Source organism: Oryctolagus cuniculus, chromosome 2 (genome assembly GCF_964237555.1).
Source record: "Oryctolagus cuniculus chromosome 2, mOryCun1.1, whole genome shotgun sequence".
In the NCBI taxonomy this organism is placed as follows: Eukaryota; Metazoa; Chordata; class Mammalia; order Lagomorpha; family Leporidae; genus Oryctolagus; species Oryctolagus cuniculus.
Window position 1 is genome coordinate 73,218,876 of NC_091433.1, and position 27,999 is coordinate 73,246,874.

The 27,999-nt window shown below is 37.4% G+C and overlaps 2 protein-coding genes across 12 annotated transcripts in view; one reads left to right on the forward strand and one right to left on the reverse strand.

Annotated features, from left to right (window-relative positions):
- Nucleotides 1-5,860, reverse strand: part of VPS37A (VPS37A subunit of ESCRT-I) — a 46,552-nt gene extending 40,692 nt beyond the window's left edge. The window contains exon 1 of one of the 2 annotated variants that reach the window (XM_002709510.5): nucleotides 5,433-5,860. In XM_002709510.5, coding sequence (XP_002709556.1) covers nucleotides 5,433-5,557 — 125 coding nt within the window. In that variant the 5' untranslated portion in view covers nucleotides 5,558-5,860. The remainder of the gene's footprint in view (nucleotides 1-5,432) is intronic. The other variant, XM_051842600.2, reaches the window with a different exon arrangement.
- Nucleotides 5,861-5,903: 43 nt separating this feature from the next.
- CNOT7 (CCR4-NOT transcription complex subunit 7) lies at nucleotides 5,904-27,131 on the forward strand. 10 transcript variants are annotated; one of them, XM_070068475.1, is made up of 8 exons: nucleotides 5,941-6,125; nucleotides 7,245-7,278; nucleotides 7,570-7,779; nucleotides 10,115-10,308; nucleotides 18,795-18,956; nucleotides 21,892-22,036; nucleotides 23,901-24,011; nucleotides 25,524-27,131. In XM_070068475.1, the coding sequence occupies exons 3-8, from the start codon at nucleotides 7,663-7,665 to the stop codon at nucleotides 25,650-25,652; spliced, it is 858 nt and encodes a 285-aa protein (XP_069924576.1). In that variant the 5' UTR covers nucleotides 5,941-6,125; nucleotides 7,245-7,278; nucleotides 7,570-7,662; the 3' UTR covers nucleotides 25,653-27,131. The 10 variants fall into 10 exon arrangements, 6 of the variants coding, with proteins under 6 accessions (XP_008249374.1, XP_069924580.1, XP_069924576.1 ...); XR_011386328.1 differs by having other exon boundaries at nucleotides 5,989-6,125; nucleotides 23,901-24,132; XM_008251152.4 differs by lacking the exon at nucleotides 7,245-7,278 and having other exon boundaries at nucleotides 5,904-6,125.
- Nucleotides 27,132-27,999: the final 868 nt, after the last annotated feature.

Consider the following 27,999-nt stretch of genomic DNA (forward strand, 5'->3'; position numbering starts at 1 on the left):
CTATTTGAATCACAGCATGGTGTTTAAGGTGGGGTCTTTGGTAACCAATTAGACTGGATTAAGTCATTAGAGTGCATCACCTATGGTTAAATCCTGGTGCTTTTATGTACAGAGAGACAGAAACAGAGGTACTTCCTCTTGCCTTGTGATGCTCTGGACCACTTTGGGATTTCGCCAGCAAGATCACTCCTGATTCCAGTGTTGTGGTGAGCAGATAAAGCTGGCACCTTCAGGATCCCATAGGGGCACCAATTCAAGTCCTAGCTGCTCCACTTCCAATCCAGCTCCCTGCTAATGTGTCTGGGAAAGCAGTAGAAGATGGCCCAAGTCCTTGGGCCACTGCACCCACCTGGGAGACAGGGAAGAAGCTCCTGGCTTGGACCTGACCCAGCTCCAGACTTTATGGCCATTTGGGGAATGAACTAGTAGATGTCAGACCAATTTCTCTCTCCCTCTCTCTAATTCTCCCCTCCCCTCCTTCTAACTCTGCCTTTCAAATAAATTAAATCTTAAAAAATAAAAGATCATCCATGCCAGATAATGTTCCTAGACGTTGCACCTCCAGAACTGTAATCCAAAATAAAGTTGGTTCTTTATAGTTAGCCTGACTCAGGTATTTTTTTTTTAAGTAATAAAAAGCAGACTAATAAAATGAGAAAATATTTACCTTAAACCACACAGAGGCAGTTTCCAGAGTTGACTAATTTAAAAACATTGTCATGTACATTCCTTCTTTCTATTCTATCACATTCAATAGTCAGCTTTTTCAATTCATAATTCAAGCAGTTCTAGAAGTTCATGTAATAGAACAGTACCCAAAACGTAAGAGGCATTTCTTCCTTCCAGACACCCACTTTTTCCTCTCAGGCATGTTTACTATTAAGAGATTTTGACCAAATCCCTAGAAGACTTTCCCTACAACTCTCATTGAATAAGATTAGGCCAAGCTTTCTGCTTCCAGAGTAACAATAGTAGAGGAGCAAATAATTACTGATATAAACATTCATTTCATCTCTTTCAGTTTAGAGTCCAGTACTGATTAGATATGTGGCAAAAGGGAAATACAAAATAAAAATATGTTCTTCCATGGACACAAGGGGAAATAGATTTGGGTGGGAAATCAATCATGTCCCATAAAGTGAACTTTTTCAGGAAGTAAAAGACACAAAAGAATTCATTTTAGCTAAGCATAGAAAATCAGGAATTTTAGTGGTAAACTGAATACTGTGATAACTGTCACTCAGGAGATGGGATGTACTGCTTGAGACCAATCTTCACAAGTTTCATTTCCATTTTCTTAGCAGACTTACATTATGCTCTGCTTTTAACGATCTATGTCATTTCCCATTTCCCTTTTGTACCAGTGAACTAGCAAGACTTAAAGGAAGACATAAAAACAAACTTCAACTAACCTTTGGAAAAGCCCAAAGAATATAAACAGGTAAAACTTACTAAAGCAGCTAAAAAGAAACGTTCAACCATTAGACAAAGGGACTTAATGAGACTGTTGAAATAAAACTTCAGTTACAAGGAATTAGGAAAGAGCTAAAAAAGATGAGAAAATGGAGAAAATGTTACTCGATAGGGTAAGAGGAGAAAAACACAATCAGGAAAGAGTTACTGACCTGACATTTTGGGGGGAATGGGTAGTATGCAGTAAGATACTGGTATTCAGGACTCATGTTGTGGCACACTGGGTTAGGCCAGCAAATGAAATGCCAGAATCCTATGTGGGCACCAGTTCGAGTCCTGCTGCAGTCCCGGCTGCTGTGCTTCAGATTTGGCTGCTAATGCACCTGGGAAGCAGCAGAAGCTGGCCCATGTGCTTGGCTCCTGCACCCACATGGGAGACCTGTAAGAAGCTCCTGGCTTCAGCCTGGCCCAGCCACAGCTATTGCCACCATCTGGGGAGCGACCATTGGATGGAAGATGCCTCTTTGTCTCTCCTCTCTGTAACTCTTTCAAATAAATAAAATAAATTTTTTTAAAAGATTGATATTCAGCCGGCGCTGTGGCTCACTAGGCTAATCCTCCACCTTGCGGTGCCGGCACACCGGGTTCTAGTCCTGGTCGGGGCACTGGATTCTGTCCCGGTTGCCCCTCTTCCAGGCCAGCTCTCTGCTGTGGCCAGGGAGTACAGTGGAGGATGGCCTGAGTACTTGGGCCCTGCACCCCATGGGAGACCAGGAGTACCTGGCTCCTGCCATCGGATCAGCGCGGTGCGCCGGCCGCTGCGGCCATTGGAGGATGAACCAACGGCAAAAGGAAGACCTTTGTCTCTGTCTCTCTCTCTCACTGTCCACTCTGCCTGTCAAAAAAAAGAAAAAAACTAAAAAAAAAAGATTGATATTCATAATTTATCAAGGTTCTTTATTATTCATAAAAAAATTGAAGCATTCAATTTAAGCAAAATTGTGCTAATTTGGCTAATCAAGCTCTATATGGTCAGATACTGCACAAGTAGAGTATTTTTACTAGCAGGTTTAAAAATGCATGTTATTAGTTAAAAGGATAGATTTAAGAATAAGTAGATGGCATTTTTTCAAGAATTGTAACATTCTTTGAAAACTGTAAGCACAAGACCTACAAATGTCTCCAGAATTACTGAAGCATAACTTGTGAGAAATATTTTAAATAAAACTTGATATATTCATATTTATATATTTATAGAATAACTTAATCAAACACTTAAAAGTTTTATGTTTGTGATACCACAAAATAAGTAACAAATGAAATATCTGTTCAATTACACAGCCATGACTTCTGGCTCAAAAATGGCATACAACATAGATTTTTACATTTTGAAGACAATTCTAGAACATACACTATGTAGGAAGTTAGACATTAGTCTGGGTGTGTGAGAGGAGCCTAAAGAATATGGAACTTCCTGTGGTTAAATGAGGAAAGTAACATAGAAGCATGCCTTGAAAGCAGCATAGTATTTTTAAAGATTTTCTTATTTGAGAGGTAGAGCTACAGACAGTGAGAGGGAGAGACAGAAAGGTCTTCCTCGGTTGGTTCACTCCCCAAGGACCACAAGGGCTGGAGTGAAAGCAGCATAGTATTTACATATCAAAAGTTTTGACCAATTCCAATCAACTTTTGGGGAGTTATTGCAGGATATCCCAGTTCCTGGAGACATCCCAGGGAAATCTTCCTGGCCCAGGATAGCTATTTAGCCCAATAACACTGTGTAATAATGCCACAAGAAGACTTCATGAATTTTACACCTGGAAAGCCCTTCACCCAGCAATATCCCAGAAGAGGGAGAGCAGTGGAGAAATGGTGATGCATCCCATGCCCATATAAACCCCAGTCTAAATGCACACTGGGCTCTCGGTTCTTCGCTGAATTGCTCATCAAGTCTGTCAGGTGTACTGTTTCCTAACCTTTACTAGCTTGTTTATCATCAATGTCTTTCTCACATCTGAAAATCTTTCCTTACAGGAGGCAAGAACTTCCATTCCAGCTGTCTCCAGTAACACTTTAATAATTTATGTTTTAAAACCCATCTCACTTTAAGGGGCCAAAATTTTTTTTTTATATCAATGAGTTTCCTTACATACTACCCTTAGCAGCAAAGGACTCTGTAGTATTTTAAAAATTCAACTCCAACCTCAAAGAATAAAAATTTGCCAGCACTGGGAATATTTATCAAAACATACTAAAGACTTAAAAGCAAATAATTTCAAAGATATATATCTAAAAAGTGTTTCTGTGATAGGACTAGTGCAGTACAAAGTCTTTCAAGGTAACAATTTCTAAGGGGACAAGCTTTTGTTACGTTGAGTCCCCTAGGAACCAGCCTTGTGCCATATCCCATATCTGAGAGCTGATTCAGCGTCCCACCTACTTTCCTTTCAATCCAGCTTTCTGCTAAGGTGCCTAAGAAGGTAGCACAGGATGGCCCAAATACTTGGGCACCTGAGGCTCCCAAAGCGCATAGCCCTGACTGTTGGGGCTATTTGGGAAATGAACCAGTGGATGGAGGATCTGTCTCTGTCTTTCCCTGACACTCTTTTAAATTAACAAACGAATCTTTAACAAAACAGTCATTTTATAAAACATGTCTTACCAGACTAGCTTTTACAGATCAGTATACAAAACATTTAAAGTTCTTGTCCTCAGTAAGAAAATGATACAGTGCTTTGGCATTCTGAGGACTTTGAATGAAAGGAGACTGGAAGGCATCAGAAACAAAGTCTCTAATTTTCTCCTGCCTCTTACCTCCCTTTCTCCCCTAAAGTGAGTTGTAGAAATCCGAATTCCTCTTCCCAAAGGAAATTTTCACCATTTGAAAGTCCTAAACAAGCGGAATAATTGACATAAACAAAAAACACCTGAGGTTCAGTCAGTAACAGGCCTTATTTTAGCCAAAATGATTTTGAGGTGGACTTTTCTTTGAGGAATACATTTAAAACTAATCTAGATTACAATTTCCTTGCTTGGAAAAAATTATTAAAATGTAACAGATAAAATCGCCTCTAATAGTTCCTTCAAAGGAATTATTCAATTTTACTTCAGGATAAACTTTTTTTAATGCATTACAAAAAGAGTACTTTAAAAAGGGTTAGAGTTTTACCATGATTACATCTGTACATAAAATATATGCTGCAAAATTCTTTAGCAAATTACTTGCAAAACTGATAAGATACAGGAGTTCTACTTTTTTGATAACCATTAGAGAACACAGGCTTTTACAATTTATAAAAGGCTGCAGCAAACAAGTTTACAGTAAAAAAAAAAAAAAGCTGAAATAATTTGAATGGCAAAGTATTTCTAATCTGGCCATAATACAAAGAAAAACTCATAGGAAGACAAGAAAACAATCAAGATGAATGTGAGCCAATTCCTGAGTGCGGGGATAGGAATGTAAAAGTGAGACATGGATAAACACTGACACTTGCGAGACGAGCGGAAGTTGTTGGGAACGGGTAAATCTTAAAGACTCAAGAGGGCTAACGCCGCTCTGGGACGAGAATAATTCACTGACAACACACTGCCCTTATCTTTGACATTGAAACGGTTTCCTTCTTCTCTCGGTAAAACTTGTTGATTATGCTTCGCAATTCTCTTTAGCCAAGTTAACCATTCTACCAAGGCGGCAATCAGGTGGGCAAAGGCAAGGATTAGTGACGACGGCCGGGGAGCAGGGGATATCAGATATGGTCTGAGAGAGATTAGAGTCAGCAGCGACGCGTCAGGAGGGATGAGCAGGTCAGAATTAGAAGAGCAGAGGAGTGCCGGGGGCAGGAAGCAGGGAGGGGACGGAGGAAGATCGTAAGGTTCGGCAAGTGTGAGACGCGGAGGAGGGGAGGTGCATCCAATGAGGCAGCGGGCGGGGAGTCGGCCCGAGGAGCCGCGAAGGGGTTAGCACCACCCCGCCCTCCCGCCCTACTTTTTCCTCGGGTCGGGGAGGCAGCGACAGTCACCTGGAGTGTGAGTTCCGGAGGGACTCGATCAGACGCTGCTTCTGCTGCTGGAGGCTGGTGAGGCCACTGGGAGACCCAGCCACGGAGGAGGAGGCGCTCTTGCTCAAGGGAAAGAGCCAGCTCATCCTCCTCGGATCCCTGGGCCCCGGGCCCTGGAAGGCTCTGGCCTGCTTTTCTAGCTGCCAAGCCCCGCCGTTCTCCAGCGACAGCGGAGCGGCCCGGGACGCCCGTGGCCTGAGCGGAGCGGGCCCGCGTCCTCTCTAAGCAAACCCAGCTCGCGGTCCCCGGGTTCTCGGGCACACGCGCTAACTGCGGGCAGCTGGAGAGGGGCAACTTGCCGCCTCTGACAGGCAGTCCGAAAGCGACAGCCCCGACGCCCAGGCCAGCCAGTCAGGTAGTCGGACCGCCCAGCGCTCCAGCACTCCAGCCTCCGTCAGCTGCGCGCCACGCCCCGGCCCGCGCGCCCCACCCACCCTGCGTATCGCGTCATCATCCGGCGCCCCCGCAAGGACGTGAGAGAAGCGACGGCGCATCGCGGTGCGGCGCAGCTCCGGCTCCCCTTTCCCCCTTGCAGGGCGAGAGGTGTCTATGGGGCACCCGCTGCCGCCGCCGCCGCTACCGCCACCGCCGCTACCGCCGAGTGCTGTCTCTATGGCGAGGAGGAAGAGGAGGAGCGCGAGCTCAGCGACACAAGTAGATCTTGGCGTCTGTCGCAGACCTGAGGGGGGAAGGGCTGGTTGGGGAAGTAGAAGGGGGCGGGAACCATGGTCGTGAGAGGGTGCGCCATGGCGCCAGCTGGAGTGTGGCTGGCTGAGGAAAGAGCCTAGCCGCCGTTGGGGGTGGGGAGGGTAGCTGGCGGGGTATATGTCAAGAGCGTGGCGCGGGATGATGACGCGGAGGCTTTGTACCTGGGGCTTCGATGTGGGACGGAAATTGGAAGAGGAGGGCGGTGGCCTAGATCGCCTTAAAACCGTTCACGCGGCAGTGTTTGGGAGCCCATCTGGTTTCAGTAGATGTTATCAACACCTTCGTTCCCTGCCAGTGAAGAGCGTTATCTATGATTTGAATACCGCTGTGCTGTCCTCTTGTTTCTCTGGGAGACTTCAGTACGGAGATGCCTCTTCAGTTAAAAGGCGTTTGGTACCCCTCTCGGGCTTCTGGACCTGCAGTAGAGAGAGGTGGAGGAAAGAAAGCTTTGTTAAACTTAGGGGGTCACAGTGTGTGTAGGAGGGTGTGGGTGGGGGGAGTTATAAAGAAGGGGGGTCCCGAATCTCCTCTGGTTTCTATTAGAGTACCGGAGATTGTATCTGTAACTTCTCAGAATTCAAAAGCGGAACACAAATCCTCCTCTGTTAACGTTTGTTGTGGGTTTTTGTTCTTCAAATTGGTGTGAAAAATGAAGGAGCATTTGGAATGTCTCTGCCCAAAAAGCAATATGTTGATCTGTATTGTTGTGTACCATGAACCCTGTTTAAGGACCAGAACCTGAGAACTGTCTTCAAGAACCAGGAAAAATGCTACTATCTTCAACAGTTTCTAGGCAGACATTCTGCTGCCTTCTTTCTTCCTTCTGCAGTTAGAGACACTCAATTAATTTCAATGGCTGTATGAGCTTTTTTCTCTCACAGCATTTTTTAAAACTGTTTTTTACATTTGTCTCCCTTAATATGACTTGAAAAAATACCAATAAAGCAAATCTTGTAATCAAGTCGGATTTTGAATGTTTTGTTAGGAATGAAAGCAAACACCCTGTCATGATAGCAGCTGATCTTGCCGCATGTAAATAAGTGTTTATTTTTTCATTTTTCCTAGGAAATGGATAGTTTTATGATGTTTTATGTGAAGGGTGAGTTGAAGCCACAGCAATCTTTAGTGTAAACTTTTAAAAATGTGTTCAGTGTGTCTATATAAAAAACAGTTAAAAATAATACTGAAATTAGAACCAGGAAATGTTATAGTTTTTTTTTTCCCCTACACATTAGCTGTGTGATTTTAAACAAGTCACTTCTTAAACTTTGATTTTATATGAAATCTAGGACTTTGAATAAATATCCTCTTTCAGATTTCTGTCAGCTCAATTCTCTTATGATTCATATTTCTGATATAGCTTTTTGTATTTTGGTTTTTATTTTGACAGGTACATAAATAAAGGATAAAGTATTTTATGAAACAAATCTTCAATCAAGTATAACATTTTGATGCTTGGCATCTAGACTCTTGTGCCCTCACTATGCCAGCAGCAACTGTAGATCATAGCCAAAGAATTTGTGAAGTTTGGGCTTGCAACCTGGATGAAGAGATGAAGAAAATTCGTCAAGTTATCCGAAAATACAATTACGTTGCTATGGTATGCCCTTGACCAAATCTTTTTTTTTTTTTTTTTTTAAGATTGATTGATTTATTTGAAGGCAGCGTTACAAAGAGGCAGAGGCAAGAGAGAGCAAGTGGGTGAGAGAGGTCTTCCATCCACTGGTTGATTCCCTAGATGGCTGCAGTGGCCAGAGCTGTGCAGATCTGAAGCCAGGAGCCAGGAGCTTCTTCCAGGTCTCACACGAGGGTGCAGGGGCCTAAGGACTTGAGCCATCTTCTACTGCTTTCCCAGGCCATAGCAGAGAACTGGATTGTAAGTAGAGCAACCAGGACTTGAACCAGTGCCCATGTGGGATGTTGGCATTGCAAGCAGCAGCTTTACTCAATATGCCGGCCCCTAAACAAATCTTTAAAATGCTTTTTATAAAGCAGGAATTTAAAAGTTGAGAAATGAACTCTTCTGGTTGATTTTTAGGGATTATTTTAATCTTGAAAAAATTATCCTCCAGTCAAAAACCATAGGAAAATGTTTGGAATTTGACAAGTTTGGTTTATTACTCATTGTGAGAGAAAATTTATTGGGAACCACAGGAACCATGGGGCATATGAGTAAGAGATTATTAGAAAGGACTAAGATTTGGGCTTATGCCCAGTAATGTTAGGTAGAGCTTAAGAAACCATGGCTTTGCTGTATATCGAATGCTGTCAGGGAATTGGGGGTCATTCTGTAATTTGGTATCTTAATAGGTCTTTTACTGGAATGAGAGAGTACTAGAGCAAGTCAAAAGCTGCACAGATGTAAGTCACTCATTTAGCCAGGGTGGAGGATCTTTGCTCATTTTTCTGCTTTGGACAGTATTTGTCTTTGTTCACATGTGATTGTGGAATGGCCTTGCCTGGTACTGAAGTTCTATGAAATTGAATATGTTCAACAAGGAGATCTCTGGGCCTACATATAAAGACCAGGTCAACTTCTAGAAACAGCAGGGCTTGATAGTACCAAAGGAGCTCTGGCCATCTGGCAAACAAAAAATCAGATCTCTCAGTGAAACATTGTTGGTCTACAACTTGTAATTATCGCTGGAGTTCTGTGAACACATTGTGCTATTAAATTAAGCAGTTGTTGCTTGTGTACATGCTGTTCAGTCTGTGGGTTGTTATATCTTGAGTATCTGTTGGAGCTGCTCTACTTTTCTACATCCAGTAGGTTATTAGATCTAAAGCAAGGGATTGGTGTCTTAATGGTCATTTGTCCCTTCAAAACCTGTAAGCACATACAGTACCCAGTAAAGTAGTTGTTGAGTTGGGTTGAATTTAGGGCAGCTTTAATTTCTTTACAGTTTCATGGTGACTCAATATTTAGTTTTTATTCTTAGCTAACCCTAGTTTGAATTCTGATACTAAACAGGTGAATCAGTTTCTCGGTGTTTTTAATACATTTATAGCCATGTGTCACTTAACAGAAGAGGTATGTTCTGAGAAATGCGTTGTTAGGCAATTTCATTGTTGTGGGAACATCGAAGGGGATACTTGGACAAACTTATAGAGCTACATCACCAGGCAATATAATATCTTAGACCACTGTGTTATACGTGGTCTGTTGTTGAATGAAATGTTAATGTGTTACATAACTATAGATGAAAAAAATAGACTTTTTTGCCAAGGGACAAATTGGTTGGCTAAAATATGAATATAGGTATTTAGATAATGTTCTGTTTAGTAAAGTTGTGCCTACCCATAATTAGAATTGAGTTTATTATCCATTGAAAGTTTGTGGTGATCATATATTTCTTAGATGGTCAGATTTAACAACACCAGAGAAGTAATATCATGTGGGAACGAGTAGGTGGCGTGCAAATCTTGACAGCATGTTTTTGTTGAATTCAAAAATACTGTTAGCCAAAGAAATTAGAAGGCTTATGCTTTTAGTGATTTTTAGTGTTGAGATAAAAATCTTGTCTTACAACTGTAATTGGAAAATATAATACATTTTCCACTGGTTAGAGTTTTTCAAACAATTTAGTTTTAGTATTAGAATACTGTGAACATAGTTTTACATATTCATTGAGAAACATGAGGGTTTTTTTTCTTCCCTTGTGTCTAAATACTTGGTTATATTTATCATGTGTGTCTTATACAGACTAATTTGTTATTTATGGTATATTTAGAGTAAAAGTTTTAGAGTTTTATTTTTTGGTCCTAAAAATTAATCATCTTCCTGGATAAAAGGTACTTTGTAGTTGAATTTAAACATGTGTAATATCATCTGTAACAAGATTCTTTGACTTGAATAAAAAACCATGTATTCTAGAGATTTGTGAATGGTGGTTGTGACCATTTGGTAGATAATGAATTTTAAAACTATTTTACAGGACACTGAGTTTCCAGGTGTGGTTGCAAGACCTATTGGCGAATTCAGGAGCAATGCTGACTATCAGTACCAACTGTTGCGGTGTAATGTAGACTTGTTAAAGATAATTCAGCTAGGACTGACCTTTATGAATGAACAAGGAGAATACCCTCCAGGAACTTCAACTTGGCAGTTTAATTTTAAATTTAATTTGACGTAAGTGCAAAATAAACATATAACGTGAACTAATTTGAAGAATTGATTTCCCTCAACTGTGATTAAATTCTGAATTAGTGTTGTGTATTATCCTTGAAGTATATCGAATGCAAAATTTCGAAATTTGGGAGTCTTTTCATTAAGAGACAGAAGGATTGGTATAAGGAAGATGTTTAAAGTCCAATAGTTTGATTTTTAGAAATAGTATTTTTTTAAAATCTGATTGTCACATTTTTTTTGTTAACCTGGAGAACTTTGGGTTTTGAAAATACTTGATGGAAAAAATAATGTCATAGAATTACTTTAATTTCCAAACTTTTTGCACACAAATTGAAATATAGACTTTTTAATAGTTATCTTTCTTGTGAAGAGATTTCTATTATAGTCATACTTTAGTTTCAGTAGGTTGTATATTAAGTACAGTAAGACATTTCTTAGACACATTTTTCTTTCAAATCAGTGTTATGTTCCTATGTCAGTCCACAAAATCTTAATTTGCCTACAGAAAAAGTTACAGTATAGTTGATTGTTCAGTTTCTAATAGTTAGAATCTGAATCAAGCCCTGGATCCAAACCCTGTTTCCTTAATTAGGTACTGTTATGTATCATTGGTGAAGTCGTCATGATAGCTGAGAGAAGTTGACAGTGTTTGGGGACAAAACTTGACTAACTGTATTATGGGAAATGAAAAGTTTAATATATTCTAAGTATGCTGCTGTATTGTTATATCATGTTTGACTGCCTCTACCTGCAGTGTGATCTAACATCTGATTTGAAACTATAGGGCAGTTAATGGTAGTGCCAATGTAAGAACTCTTTGTTAAATAAAGTGCTATTTAACATCTAAGATCTAATGAAATCAGAGCTGCTGAATTCAGAGGGCGGTGGTGTCAGTGGTACAGTAGGATGGCCTGTAATTGTATTGTGTTAATTATTATGTATTAGTGAATTCTCTAGAATCTTATAATGGATTATATATATTCACCTCTGCTATGATAGCCTTTTATAAAAACTACAGCTCTAAAGCACTGCAAAAATTGCCTTTTATCCTTTTCTCAAATTTTAACTGTGTTCTTCAATTAGTCCTGTACAATTTCACTTGTTCATTAACTTTTTTAAAAACTAATCGTTAGAACATTGATTTTAAGTAAGTTGCTCTTGTGACCTCAGTGTATCTCTAGGAAGAAACTCATACTCAGTTTTGGTAAACTTGTTTGCTTTTCTAGAAATATCTTTTTCATCACAGTGGCTGCTTTCTTAATATAATCTCTGAGTGACATTTCTCATATGCAAGGTCCTAAGGTTTTACAAACATTTTTGCTACCATTTACACTAATGTTGGTGTATTAGGAGATATTTGAGAAGGATGTTGTAAGAAACATTAAGTAGAAAGGTCAATTGAAGATAAAACCTGTACTACCTAATATGGAGGGAACATGCACCATGAGCAGAAGTGTAGAAGTTTTAAAGATAGATGACAGTTGACTTTGTTGAGTTCCTAGAGTAAATGTGCCAGCCACTGGGCAAGGCACAAAGGATGTAATGTTGAGTAAGTTAGTCACGATAGTTATGGCTTAGTGCTTACTTAATCTTCTATCTGCTGCTTATTGCCCAAGTCCAAGAATTGGAATTATTAGCTGACTTAATGGTGTATGGGAGTTTCCAGACTGAATTTAGAATGATATAGCCATGAACATTGAACTGAAAGATTGATGAGCTGTGAAGGAGAAAGGGAATATATGAACAGTTCCACTGGGAAGATAAAGAGGAAGAGAATGAGCTTTTTAAGAAATCATCAGTTTGGTTGTTGATATTTCAGAGAATCATTTTAATAGAATACCAGAAATCACAGGGGATCTCAGTTTAGTGGTAATGGAAAGGAAGCTGATATTTTCATTAAGGAAGGTGAAACTGAAACAGAGGAGATAGAGAATAATGTAAATAGGTCAGCAAAATCAAAGAAAAGCTAGTTTCGTTTTACAGATAATGCTCCAGCATATTTGCAAATTAAAGGGAAATTTTTAGTTGGAGAGTAGCAAGCTGTTCAGGATGAGGATATACACTTAACAAGTTGTTTGAGAAATGATGTGGCGTGGAATCTTAGGTATTGGTAACAATTAGCTTTGCCTATCAAGCAGGTTATCTGAGTCTCAAAGAAAAACATCCTACATCACATGGGTAGATGCAGAGATAGATATGTTAATGATCTGGTATTTCTTTGTAAAGCAGGTTTAGGTGAAACCACGTGCCAAAGGGTGTTGGAAGCTTAGAGAATCCTCATCTCATCCTAAGCAGTCAGTAAGTTTGGAAAATGATAGAGCAAACCAAGCCTAAGGTCAGACTATAGTTCAATCTATGGATTTAAAAAAAATGTGAATATTTATTTGAGACAGAAACATATGGAGCTCTCATATATTGGTTCACTCCTCAATTGCATGCAATAGCTGGAGCTGGGCTGGGTCCAAAGCTGGGAGCTGGGGGTACAGTCCAGGTTTCCCATATAGGTGGTAGGGACCTAATTACTTGAGCTGTCACTGCCGCCTCTCAGAGTCTGCATTGGCAGAAAGCTGGAGTCAAGAGCCAGGAATCAAATTAGCTTTTCAGTGTGGGATGCAGGTATCTTAACCCCTAGACTAAATGCCTGTTCCAATCCTGTGAATCTTTGATTATTCAGATTTTTGCAGTCTTAATGTTTCTGCAGCTATGCTTATGAGCAAGATCAGCTTATCATTCATTGATTGCGTTGACAGAATTCAGTGATATTTTTGGTGCTGACTGTTGGATATTTGTATGAAGTAATGAATGGTAAGATACGTTGTTAGATATGAAATGGAAGTTGCTGAGGATTGTAATCAAAAGACTACACAGAAAAGTTTTGAAATCTTGTAGAAAGTTGGAATTTGAGGAATAGGAAATAATTACAAATGGTTAAAAATAGATGAAACTGCACAGATGGAGTGGAACTTTATATCCTGTGGAACAGATGGATAGTAATTAATAAAGAGAAAGATGAACAAATATTCTGACTTTGGTAGAGAATTTTGACTTTTAAAATACTTATTTGGCCTAGTTCTCTGGCTTACTTAGAATGTCCATGAGAAAAACAAGGACTTAGAAAACAAGTGGGAAATAATTTGATGCTTTTAGTGGAAAAGTAACTTTACAAGTCAAGTTATTTCATGATATTCACATACTAGGAAAAGATTGGTTTAGGACAACCGATTTCCTGAATAAGTGATTTTTTTTAAAGTTTTATAGAAAGGAAGATGAAGATATAAAGATTTGAGATGTTTTAGTTATAGTGTATATTTCACTAGAATATAGATACTTCAAAGTAGCATACAGCTTAAAAATATCTGAGGTCAAAATGACATTCATTTCAAGTCTTAGTTATAGGTTATTTAATGTTCTCTGATTCTTGAAGGTATGATTTTAATGTCTAAATCAGTAGCATGGTAATTAGAATGAAACATGTTTTTAACATTAATTAATGTGAACATGTTTTTAACATTTCTTTGTAGTCATTTACTTTGTCTAAAGAATGGTAGCATTCTAGTGTTGATCTGTGTTTTCCTCTAACATATTACTCATTTAGGTATTAAAGATTATTGGTGAGTTAAACACTGTTCATGTAGCCACTTTGGATTTAGCAAAGTAAGGACTACACATTAATATCCAGGCCTGTAGACTTCAGATAAGAAGAGCAAGGAAAATAAGACCCAGAGATTGGTGTATATAAAACATGCTCCCTGACAGTTTTTTGTCTTTTTTTGTGTTGTCTTTAAAAACAAAGTTTCTTCAAGGACATACAGAAAATTTTTCTTAAAATTCAACAAGCACAGTTTTCCCAGCATTTTCTCTGAGTGTTATAACTGATTAAACATTGTTTTCATTAAGAATGTACCATTATTGGTTGTATTGTGAACATGTTTTTAATATTTCTTTGTAGTCATTTACTTTGTCTTTGAAATACCATAACATACCTAATCATTAACTTGATTAAAGTTGTGTGCTTTTAAATTTTAATGGTCCTTTTACTCAAACTAATGGGCCTCTGTTGACAGATGGACAGTCCCTGACTTAACTTACAGTTTAGTTTTTCAACTTCATGATGGTGCAAAACCATTGTGCATTCGATAGAATCAGAACTTCAAATGGGGTTTTGATATTTTCAAACTGGGCTAGCAATAGCAATAACATACTTCCTCCTTGTTCTGGGCAGTGGTGTTGAATGCAGATCACAGTCAGCCAGGATATCACAGGGTGACAAAACTGCTGTTAAGCTATGATATCCAGTAGAGTATGTGTATTAAATGTATTTGGTTTCATATAATTTCTGTTGATGGGTTTCTCAGGAACATAACCCCATTATTAATCAGGGAGCACCTGTATATCATCACTTACCATTTAGGTTATTAGAATTGGATATCTGAGTTTAAACATAGAAATATTTTTAAGCTTCATTTTTTAAAAAAGATTTATTTATTTGAAAGGCAGAGTTACAGAGAGGCAGAGGGAGAGAGACAGAGAGGTCTTCATCCAGTGGGGTGGCCCCAACGGTCAGAGCTGCGCCCATCAGGAGCCAGGAGCTTCTTCCAGGTCTCCCATGCAGGTGCAGGGGTGCAAGGACTTGGGCCATCTTCCACTGATTTCCCAGGCCACAGCAGAGAGCTGAATGGGAAATGGAGCAGCCAGTTCTTGAGCTGGCACCCATATGTGATGCCAGCACTGCAGGTGGCAGCTTTACAGCTACTCCACAGTGCCGGCCCCAGCTTCATTTATTTATTCCAAAGATACGGGTATTTTCAAGATTCTTAATATGTTTTATATGTACACATATATGCATAAGGAAAAGAGGGATGTGAGGCTGAAATTGTTTTTTGAAAACTTGGGTTCATTTTATAGGTTAGGTTGATGAAAATTCCTATTCTGTTTTACCCATTCAGATATCAAATATTAGCATATTTTAAAAGGTTGCTATTTTTGAGTTCTGAGAACGTTTAAAATTTTTGTTTTCTTTGGTAACTAGTGTCGAAGCAAAATTTGTTTCAAGTTTACAAATCCTTTGGTTTTATTGTCTAGAAGCCTTTGCAAGATTTTCTGTGTGTCTTTGTGTTACTGGTTTCAGTTCATTAAATGTTAAACTCAGTAACCACCTATTTTGTGACAGTCTGTATTCCAGTTTGTTTTATGATTGTAGCATAAATTTAAATATATTAGAGATTGCATTTTTAAGGAAGTTAATATTTTTAAGATGAATATGTAAGAGTAACCAACTTTTTGAAAAATAATTTATAAAATTCTCAGATGGGTTTTCCTGTGTTGAACCAGGCGTGCTTTGAGATTAGAGTACATTTCCGACTTGCATAGTCTCTAATCCTTGTGTTTATGAATGTGAATTTCTATAGTAGGCTAAGTTTATATTTGTAGCAAATAATTTCAAAATAATTTACTGACTCAGTATATCTACATAAATTAGTTTTGTCTTTAGGGTGTTACCTGAAGATAGCCATGCAGCTCCTTTGGAAAACTTTACATTATAGAGATTTGTACAATGATGTATTTTCATTCATGTTTAGTTTTTATAACTGGATATTTTACTACCACTTTTAAACCAGTACTTATTTAATCTTTAGTATTGCAAGAGATCTCATAATTCATAGCTGTTCTGAAAAGATCTTGTTATCAGTGAGCTAATGTTACTATGTTTTGACTAAAAGTATTTTAATTAGTTTTAATATTATCATATTTTAATATTTTCTTATACTTGCTAGGATTTTTTTTAAAGAGTTATTTATTTATTTGAAAGTCAGAGTTACACAGAGAAGAAGAGGCATAGAAAGAGAGAGAGAGAGAGAGAGAGGTCTTGCATCCATTTGTTCACTCCCCAATTGGCTGCAATGGCTGGAGCTGCACCGATAAGAAGCAAGGAGCCAGGAGCTTCTTCCAGGTCTCCCACGCGGGTGCAGGGGCCCAAGGGATTGGGCCATCTTCCACTTGTTTCACAGGCCATAGCAGAGAGCTAGATCAGAAATGGAGTAGCCACGTCTTGAACCAGCGCCCATATGGGATGCTGGCACTGCAGGCAGTAGCTTTACCTACTACACCTCAGTGCCAGCCCCTTGCTAAGATTTTTGAGCTTGGGGAAGGCAGAGCACAAATTTTTTCTTAAACTTCAAGTAAATACTATCAAGTTTACTGATTTGAAGACTTGAAACAGGAAGTTTTCCTTATCACAGATGTTCATCAGCCTATTTGAAAATTTAATTTACCTGAATAGGGTTTCCACTTTTTCTAATGAATTTTTTTTTAAGATGTATTTATTTATCTGAGAGTCAGAGTTACAGACAGAGAGAGGGAAAGACAGATAGCTAGGTCTTCCATCCACTGGTTCACTCCCTAATTGGCTGCAACTGCTGGAGCTGGGCTGATCCAAAGCCAGGAGCTGAGAGCATTCTTCCAGGTCTCCCGCATGGGTGCAGGGGCCCAAGGACTTTGTCCATCTTCCACTGCTTTCTCAGGCCATCAGCAGGGAGCAGGGTTGGAAGTGGAGCAGCTGGAACTTGAACTGGCGCCATATGGGATTCCAGCACCACAGGTGGAGGCTTAACCTACTATGCCACATTGTCGGCCCCAATGAGTTGGATTTTATAAAGCATGAGGGTGGCCCAAGTGCTTGGGCCCTGCACCCCATGGGAGACCAGGATAAGTACCTGGCTCCTGCCATCAGATCAGCGCGGTGCGCAGGCCGCAGCAGCCATTGGAGGGTGAACCTGCGGCAAAGGAAGACCTTTCTCTCTGTCTCTCTCACTGTCCACTCGGCCTGTAAAAAAAAAAAAAAAAAAAAAAAGAAAGAAAAAAAATAATAATTTCCAGATTCTAAAATTCTAAGTCCTGTGAAATTTCAGTGACAGCACTTGAACTTAGTTCAGCTGTGGGAACTATGCAGAAAAAAAAGAATTTACATACATAGCTTTTTTTAAAAAATCTTTTATTTGAGAGGCAAAAAGAGAATTCCTGCATCCACCCGTTCTCTCTCCCAGTGCCTTGCAATTGCCAGGCCTGGATCATGCCAAAGCCAGGAGCAAGGAACTCAATGAGGGTTTCCCTCATGGGTGGCAGACCCAACCGCTTGAGCCATCACTTGCTGTCTCTCAGCATGCACATCAGTACAAAGCCAGATCAGAAGTAGAGCCTGGAACTTAAACCCAGGCACTCTGATACGGGATGCAAGCATCCCAAGTAGCATCTTAACTTCTGCACCAGATATCCACTCCCCAAACATGTATTTGGATAATCAAACTTAACATCTGAGGCTTGTGATTCAGTAGGTCTGGCACTTCAGAGAGACCTGAGAATCCATGTTTTTGGTAAGTTCTATGGGCAATTTCCATTGAGCAAGGTTGGGAAATACAGATTTAAACAACATTCACTATTCTGCTTCATTCCTGTGTTGTTTGATATGTTGATACAACATTAAATCAAATGAAAGTCATTGCCTTCTTGAAGCTTACCTACTGATTGGGAGAGAGACAACAAAATAAAAGTAAATTGAGCATAAGGCCAAGAATACTGTGAGCCTGGACAAATCTGTTTTGCATTTGGTTATTACAGTTGCTATGGCATGTCTCAGTTGAGTACATTACAGTGAGACCTGATGAGTGTCTACCCTTTAAAGCAAATATCTTGGTATAGCAAAGTCAATAATACTTGTAACTATTGTCTAATCAAAAAAATTTGCATTGGATTTATTCAGATACGCTTCCTAACAGATTATCTAGAGGAAATTTTGACCTAAACTGATGGATAAAATTTCTCTCTTTGAATATTTTGGTTGTTAAATTCACAAAATACTTTTTTATCTGTTCCCAAAAATGTAAATCTGAATTTTAGTCTGTTTTTTTTTTTGATAGTTTAGAAACCTGTGTGTACTTGAGAATTACAGATGACATTCTCTTTGGCTTTATATGAGAGAGCCATTTGAAAGGCCCGTTCTTTGTGAAAGGAGACATCTCCTTTTTCTTTAAAATAGAATGTAATTCAACACGGCCACATGAGATGCTTTCCACATGTTACACTTATTGCATCTGAGAGAATGCAGAATGGTCTGTGGTCCCATATCCATCTGGCCACCTTAAAATGGCTGCTGAGATTGAGAGCCCTAGTAAGATTGTGTCATATTGTGGTGGTAGCCACAGTGAGTAGAAGACCCTTTTTATAAACCCAGTTAAAGTCTTTTAATATGTAAAAGTTAATTAAATCAACTTGACAGTGAACATTGACTTTTCACTATTGGACTACTTTGATTTGACTGTTTGGACACCTTTCTAAAATAATGGCCCTTATAATATTAGCAGTATTTGAACAATTGGGCACACCAGCCCACTCCTCTGTCTTGTTTCTGGAACTGTATTTGTAAGCAAGAGAAAAATGTTTGTTTAAAGTATTGGCATTTTTGAATGTTGTCTCTCTCTCTGTCCTGCCAGGGAGGACATGTATGCCCAGGACTCCATAGAGCTGCTAACAACATCTGGTATCCAATTTAAAAAACATGAGGAGGAAGGAATTGAGACCCAGTACTTTGCAGAACTTCTTATGACTTCTGGAGTGGTCCTCTGTGAGGGGGTCAAATGGTTATCATTTCATAGGTAAAAAGATTGCATTGAAAATGGCATTTGTGTTTCTACCTTAAAACTGCTTCACACTACTAAGGTTACTGTGTCAATAGTTTAAGGCTAAGTTGGAGAAAGAATTGACTGCAAAAAAGCTGTCTTCCAACTCTTAACTAAGCTAATGTCATTGTACCATAAAAGGTGTTAGCCTGTGAGAAGGAGTGTTGCATAGTGGAAAGAGTACAGACTGGAAAAATGGAAAGATCTCAGTTTAAAATTAAACAGTATCATTTGGAATCATTGTTTTCCTATGGTTACTTAACATTTCTAAGTCTTAGTTTTTAATGTTTGTATCAGGTAAACTGTTCATTAAAAAAAATTATCTGCCATATGCCAAGGACTATCATAAGAGTCTAGGAATTAAACTGCAAACAAAACAGACTAAAATCCTTGTCCTCAGGGAATTTAAATTTTTTTAAGATTTATTTATTTGAAAGGTAAAGTTAAGAGAGAGAGAGGCATAGGCAGAGAAGTCTTTTATCTGCTGATTCACTCCCCAGATGGTGGCAATGGCTGCAGCTTACCAGGCTGAAACCAGGAGCCTGGAGCTGCTTCTGCGTCTCTATCATAGGTGCTGGGGCCCGAGGACTTGGGCCCTCTTCATTGCTTTCCCAGGTGCATTAGCAAGGAGCTGGATCAGAAGTGGAGCAGCCAGGACTCAAAGGAGCTCTAATATGGGATGCCGATACTGCAAGCAATAGCTTAACCTGCTAGACCACAATGCCAGCACCAGGAATTTATATTCTGATAGGAGTAAATACATAATCTTCACAAGTGATAAAATCTGTTAGACAGTAGTAAATGCTGTTGAGGAAAATAAAGCACCAAAGAGAAGTCTAGAAGTAAATTATTTAAATCTTTTTAAAAAATAGGGTGATAGGGAAGGCATCCCTTAGAAAATCTGCCATGCAAACTTGTTTCAAAAAGCAGTAACAACACTAATAAAATGCTTAACAAAACAAATTCTCCAAAAGTGGTGGTTTTTAATTTTTTGTTATAAAATTAGATAATTTTAAGAGAATTTCTAGAAAGGAAATTAGTTTCATTTTGTAAAAATAGACTTTCTGACATTATCAAATGTTTTCCTGTGTAAGTAAACTATACCAGCAATCCAGGGACTGAAAGTGACTTTGGGAGTATCTTATTTAACCTTTTGTTTTAAAAAAGCATTGTTATGCTTTTATTGCCTGATGACTTCCCACATTGATTTTACCTAGAAATTTCCTGCATGCTTTGAGACTTTCCACCCTGGCCTTTAGAGTGATTTTAATGATGGACTGGTCATATTGTAGATTTTGATGTAATATTAAGCAGTAATTTTTCAGTTGGAGGTACTGGATGGACTAATTCTCACTTACCATCTTTTTCCCTCTGTTCTCCACTTGAAACTGTACCTCAGGAGACAAGACTTAAGTCTTTGTTAATTTAAAGAGATTTTTTTTTCTGAATGTGCCTAGACATCATTGTTAAAGAACTGAAAGCATTGTCCTGTCCTTTTAGTATATATGACATATTTTTTCCATACAAGAAATACCCCGAGCAAATAGTATATGCTAGGTACTGGATTAAGATAAATGAAAACATACAAAGTTCATATCTTCTTGAAGTTTAGAATCTAGCTTAGTATCTTGTATTTTAAAATATTTATGAAAATTTGTTATGAAAAGATTTTGTTCCACTAAATATCAGTAGATATTTGCTTCATATTCAATTTCGATTAAAGAATAGTTTTAGAAGTTGATAAATCTTGAAATACAGTCTTAATTTTACTAGTAGTGAGCAAATACCCCATGAATTTAGTATTTTAGGTAGCCAACAAAGTTACCTCTTTGCCAGTTACTAGAAATTTCAAAGTTTCCGCTCTTTAAGCTTATGCTTTGATATTCTGTAATGTTTTTTGATGGTAAAATTATTTTTTTCCTGTTAGACTTTGAACTAAAATTGAGTTCCAGCTATGTACAAGGAGAAAAAGACAGACTGTAAAAATGTGATTCTTGCTCTGTAAACTACTAGTGGAGAAAAGGATTCATGTACTCTAAAAGATATTGCAAGAAAACAGCTTGTACCATATAAGAAATCTTTGGGACTTGGGTTCTTAAGGGAAGGCTTCCTGTCAGGTATCATGGAAGAAAAGGAAAACAATGGAGAGGGTTAGGACCTATGGCACAGGAGTGTAGAAACAGAAAACTATGGAAAAGAACAAACGATAGGGTAAGAGATCTTGACTTGAAAATAAAGGAGTGTGTATTTTATTATCTAGAATTGAACTTTCAGCCTTTACTTTTCTTTCCTGTGCAACATTCCAGTTAATCTCAGTTGGGGAGCCTTTCTAACATGGGAACAGATTTAACGAGGAAAGAAAGTGTACTTATTAGTTTATTAGTGAAGTCACTTAAAGGAAGTGAAAATACTTGGTTATGGACTTTGTGAACTTTTCAAATATAAAAGATGCAGAAATCTGCACTAGTTTGCCTTCCAAATACCAACTGTGTTGATACTTTTTATATTTTTGGCCAAATTTCCATTTGTCTTTACTTCTCTATTTTCGTAGTTAAATTTGGGGTGGGATCATATCTGTGGGCAGTTTGGTATTCTTCTTAGTGTTCCCTATTAAAGAATTAACAAGATTATTTTAATGACTGCAGGCATGGGTTGACATTATGGGTCTATATATTGATGTGCCTGCATGACAAAATAATAAAGTCCTTTGCACTGTGTGTTAAGTTGATGGCATTGTCCCATTACAGTTGGAAATATATTTTCTGTGTGCTTGTATGCACTTGTGTTTTTGTGGGGTAGGGTGATGAGGATTGATTCCTCTTAGCCCATAGTGTGACTGGCTTACAATTTGTATCACCAACATTTTTTTCATCTCTGACCCTCTTCGGTTATTCTTTTAACCCTTTTTCAGTGGTTATGACTTTGGCTATTTAATCAAAATCCTGACAAACTCCAATTTGCCCGAAGAAGAACTTGACTTCTTTGAGATCCTTCGCTTGTTTTTTCCTGTCATTTATGATGTGAAGTACCTCATGAAGAGCTGCAAAAATCTTAAAGTAAGGTTTCAGGTGGCATTATCTGTGGTCGGCATACTATTACAGACTTAATGACTAATGGGAAACCCTGGGCTGGGATGTTGTTTTAAACGTATTTTAAGTTTTACATTAAATGCAATTATAATATTTGGTCATGTGATTATTTTTCTTGCTTAAATAATAATTTGCCTTTAAATTCCCTTTATGAAATACCCTCATATCTCAACAGAATAGGTTTATAGTACATTTCAAGCTGAGGGTCATATTTTTGTCATTGTGTACCAAATTGAAAATCATGAGGCAGAATTGGAATGTTAGTACTAGTGAGGTATATACTCTCATGCACAGAAGTATGGTTTTTCATCTCTCCCAACACACACATAATCTTTCCATATGAGTTAAAATCTGAGGTAATGTGCAGATGTACTCATATTTAGTAATGTTAGTTTGTCCCTCCAACTTTTCTTGATTAGTTTTAAAGAATCTACATTGTTCCTTGTTCCTTCAGTCTAAGCAGGGTTGAGTAAGTTTTGTCCTCACCAGGGTTTGGAAGTGCAAATAAGTTATGTTCAGAACTTTGCCTTTTAGCAGAAAGAAACCAAGTAAGAATTGAATAAGGAAACATAGCTTTTAACAAATGAACTGCATTACCAATATAGGGATATGCTCAGCATATAACCAGGAAAATTTTGAAGAAAGGTTGTTCTATGTTTGTGGCACTTAAGATTAGCAAAATTCTGTGTAATTCCAGCACATGAATTTACAGTAGGATAGCCTTAGTGTTTCAGAAATTCAGCTCACTGCCTGAAAGTATTGCATGGTGAAAATCCAGGGACTGCATATTTTAATATGGCTCTGGAAATATTTTTTAAATTGACATGTCTGTTCAATGACAGCTTTTAGGAATAATGAAATTATTACTCATTATGTACATATTATTGGAAAAATTTCTTAAGTGTATCTGATATTCTGAGTATGTCCTGTGCTGCCTTGTTATAATTCAGGTAAATGATATAGGTACTTTTTGACCTCTGGTCTTCAGTTCTATTCTAGTCTGTTCTAAGCAACTGCTGATTATAACTAATTCTCTTGTTTTTAGCACAGTAGTAACTATTAGGGAAAGCACTGTTTCAAGTTGTGATGTGTAAAAGGGCTAATTTATTTATATTGTCCTTAATTTAAACAATTTATTTGGTTTCTTTTTTTTTGTTTTTCCTTTTTCTTCCGGCTGGATTCCTACCTGTTCACGCTCTTCTTCCCTCTCTTTATCTTTCCTTCTGATTTATATTCCTTTTTTCTTCCTTTCACTCATACTCATTATCATCTTTCTTAATCCTAGCAATATTGACATACATTGTAGCAGACCATTCTGGAGAGTTGTATGCTTTTAACATACCTTTTCTTTTAAGCTAACAAAATCAATTTAAGTATTAAATGAATTAATGATTTGATTAATAGTGGCTTTATTTTATGAAGGTTACTTCAGTGAAAACTAGAGATTGATCATTAGGAATAAAAAATTGAAAGAAACTACCAATACTAGCTCTTCAGTTTTCTAATGATTGATGTATTATTAAACTGTGAATATGCTTGATACATGTTACCCTGTATATAATGTGCTTACTCATATCTTTAGGAAAGTTACTGTCCGACAATATGCTTTAAAACATGATAAGGATAAATTTTCCCAGTTAGGAGCTCATTTTCTGTTAAATTATGAACTTCTCCCAAATTATCAATACATTAGTATTCACATTTTCCCTCTAACCCCTCAATCTTCACAAGGCTTGTCTTTACATAGTAAAGTTCATTCATATTTTGGCCAGTGTCTGAGTTTGCAATTGCAGTATTTCTCTCTTTGATAAGCGTTGTTTTTTTTTTCTAGGGTGGATTGCAGGAAGTTGCTGAACAGTTAGAGCTGGAACGGATAGGACCACAGCATCAGGCAGGATCTGATTCATTACTCACAGGAATGGCCTTTTTCAAAATGAGAGAAGTATGAAGACATCAGTGCCTTTTTCTCAATTGGTTGTTAGTTTGAGAACATTAAAAATCTTATGGCAGAAGTTTTGGGCAATAATTACCTACTAAGTGAAGATGTAATTTAGAGGTACCATGTAAGTCATGTCTGGCGCACTTGAGTGAAAATATTCAAAATAACTCATCTTAAAAAATAATTCAGAAAGAAATGGAAGAATAAGTTCTTAATAGGAACAAAATTTAAAGTACCTTAGAAACCATGTAGATCAAACTGTATTAGTTCTTAGCTTAGAAAACAGGCCAGAGACTAGTTAACTTTTATGTAAGATCAAACTTAATACTAGTGAAAGGACTCCAGAGTTCTTTCAGTAGACTCTATCATTACTGCTTTTACCACCTTAAGGAATGCATACATTAGGTTTCCCCTAGTGTGGTCTTCATTTAGACCGTAAGCTGACAGTAAAAATACTATTTACTCATGCCATTCTTCAGTGCTTTGAAGATTTCATAGAGTAGGACTCATACATTTTAAATTACTCTGATGTGATTGAATCAGTAGCCATTTTGGGAGGCTCCTCAGGTGACAAAAGGCAGAGATGAGCTCCTCAAATATAAAAGCATTATATACAGAAGAATGAAATTAAACAAATCCAAGCCTACTCCTAGGTTTCATAATTACGTGAAATGCATAGTTGTAATTTGTTATGGGTAAGCACAAAAGAAAATTGGTTGTGCAGAGACAAAATAGAACAGGCTTACGCCTATAAAACGGTTTTCCTTTTTGTGATATATTTGCTGTAGAAATCTTTTGAATATATCCTCTTACACATAAAAGAATTGACCAGGATTGGGAATTTAACACTTTTGTAGAAGTGTGTTAATAATAGAAAGCATTAAAGCTGTTCTGCCAAGTAATACTGATTCAGAAGTGATTTGGCTGTCCATTCATGCAAGTAAATGTTTAAAACATCCTTTTGAATTTTTCAGCATTAAAAATGCCCTCATGGTTAATCAATGGTGGGTTTTTGCTACTAATTTGTTAGCTTTATCTTTTCTGGCTTTTTCAAGGACAATAACTTAGTGAGAATGTTCAGATTTTATTGTCCATAATACGTTTGGAGTTTATTTTTAGCTCTTTTAGCCTTGGAAAGATTTTCTTCCCACCACCATTGGCTATTTTCACTCCTCTTGCTGTTTAATATTGTTAAAATAATGAAATGAAAAAATGTTTATTTTTCCATGCTTACAAATCCTGATAAAAGTGGTCTAAATATTAATGGGGAAAACATGCACTTACACTTTTTTTTTTTCTAAATAGTCTCTTTCTTTGGTTTCTTTTGAGCACTGTACTTCCTGAAGGACATTAAGTTTTATTCATTGAACTTATATGTGTGGTCTCAAAGGAACACCATAGAAAAGAGTGTCATTGTCGTTAATGAACAGTCAGATACTTACATTGTTGAAAAATAAACTACAATTGGTACTTTTGGTTAAAATTATCTTTTTTTTCTTCAAAATTCCTTTTTAGATGTTCTTTGAAGATCATATTGATGATGCCAAATATTGTGGTCATTTGTATGGCCTTGGTTCTGGTTCATCCTATGTACAGAATGGCACAGGGAATGCATATGAAGAGGAAGCCAACAAGCAGTCATGACATGAAATAGTCCTTTTATTTTATTTGAGCTACACACATGCTTGTATATAGGTTTTATCTCTGGTTGAATCCTTTGAACAATAGACAATACTTTCCCCCCTTTCATAGCCCATTTTATTTCCTGCCTTTCAGTACTAAGTATGACCATTCCTATCTCAGATATCAATAAATAGAAATGCATTCAGGTAAAATTTGGCCTTAATTTAATACACTTGTTAGCAAGCGTGTGTGACAGAAGAGTGGGGAAAGCTACATCATACTGAATATTTTGATAAACTTACTGACTTGAGGTTTGTTTTTCCCCTTTCCTAAATTAACTAGCACTGACTGTAATTTATTTCCCTGTTTCATGTCTCCCTTCCATTCTACAGGAGTTTTAGCTATTTGAGATTGTGGACCATCAATTTTGCACTTTAGAGAGTGATTCTGACTCAAATCCTCTGTTCCATCAGATATTTTGGTTTTTCTTGCTCTTAGGTGGAAAAATGACCATCTGCCAACTTTATACAGTATTTTCTTGTTTTTGAACCCAAATTACAGCACTTTCATGGTGCAAATTGTTGATTAAGCAAGACTAACAAGAAAAAGAGACAAGGAAATACTGAGGAGCTTAGTAACTGTTGTTTCTATATGTAGTGTTTAATCTTCCAAGCACATCTGCTGTCTGTCAGTTTCTAATTGGCTTGTGTAGGCTGCTCTGTGACTGAAGAATTTGCAAACCAGCTTTACACCCTTCAGGAAAAATCCCTTGTGATTGGACATTTAGTATCTGCCAGGAAACTGGTATTCATGTTGTTGAAGGTACAGTTTTATGATAGCACACGTCCCCTGATCTGCTTATTATTCCGTCACTATTTACCCTTTCTTTTTATTTTGTAACCATACTTACAATGTCCTTGATTTGTTAATTACACAAATCAATTTCATTTAAAGTCCAAAGATAACAAGTCTTTAGGTATATTTTTATCAAATTAAAAGACAAAAAAATTGTGCTTTCATAGTTACTACAAAGTTAAATAATGGAGAGATTTGGTGCAAAATAAAACACAAAAATATATATATACATATATGTATAGCTAATAAAACTACCTGAGGAGTGTAATGCTTGTTTATTTTTTTGTGTATATCTTTGCAATCTATTTTATATATTTTGACAAAAGAGACTGTGAAATATTAGCCATGCAGAATATGTGACCAGACCAGAGCATGTGCAGGAAGACTTTTTGGTAATCATTAACTCTACCTTGAAATGATGGACTCCAAGTTATAATGTGTTATCTGCACTTCAATCAGTAATATTAGCAAATCTCCAAATGTTAGCCACATTGGTTTGTTTCCCCTGTACATTCTTTATTCCTGACAATATAATACTGTAACTGGGCGGTCCTTTTTAAACAAAACATGATTTGCAAAACAGAGGGTATTATTTGTTTTTAAAGCTTTTGTAAATAAAGGCTTCAGAAATGTTTTCTTATATTATGTTGATGACTGGTGATTTTATTTTAGAAATACATATTGAGGGGACTTGTTAGTCTTCGTTCCTTTTACTTGAACAACTGAACAGAGCTCAGTAACTTCCTTCATTAACATTAGGAGATTTTTAGTTTCATTGAAAAATCAATCTGAGCCTCCTGCATCTCAATAGTGCTCTTTGTGAACACCTCTGCTACATAATTAAGAATTTATTTCTGTTCTCCTTTCTAGTTGTTGAGGGGTTTTTGTTTGTTTTGTTCACTTCATCTTCCCATCCTTTAAAAAATAATATAAAGATTGCCTGATTGCCTTTTTGGTAGCGACATAGTTACTGAGTTTTATAACTTGTATCAATTTTGGTTTCTGTCCCTAAAAGAATTAGCATTTTACAACTTCGGTAGAATTATTAACTCTAGGTTTTAGAGATAAGATATTTCACTAATAACTTTTGTAGTGTGGCCAGAGAGCTGAGAATTGTTTTTAGTTTTAAATAATGAGGGAGAAAAATCATTCTTAAAACTATTTGAAATTCAGGTTTTAGTGTTCATAAGTAAAAATTTTATTGGATGGCAGACACGTCTATTTTTCACATACTGTCTGGCTTTTTTGCTACAGTGAGAAACTGCCATGGTAGGCTGATTGTTTCATACTGCTCCTTGGCAAATGACAGAATCACAGTGATGCAGATAGAACCAGACAGCATTTGGAACTAGGTAATTTGGCATTACCTTGACTGGCTTGTATCCTTGTGAAAACTGACTTTCAAAAGATGATGTTACATTACACATCAGCATTAACATATAAATATTTTCAATCCGTTTTTATGACAGGCAACACTAACTTTGCACCCATCTTGACCAAAATGTTATCTCTG

Bases quoted from the DNA above. Each gene is read 5' to 3' on its own strand.
- CNOT7 (XM_008251152.4), top strand. From the start codon at position 7,663: ATGCCAGCAGCAACTGTAGATCATAGCCAAAGAATTTGTGAAGTTTGG. The intron at 7,780-10,114 runs GTATGCCCTTGA...ACTATTTTACAG, and splicing joins AATACAATTACGTTGCTATG to GACACTGAGTTTCCAGGTGT. The intron at 18,957-21,891 runs GTAAAAAGATTG...ACCCTTTTTCAG, and splicing joins AAATGGTTATCATTTCATAG to TGGTTATGACTTTGGCTATT.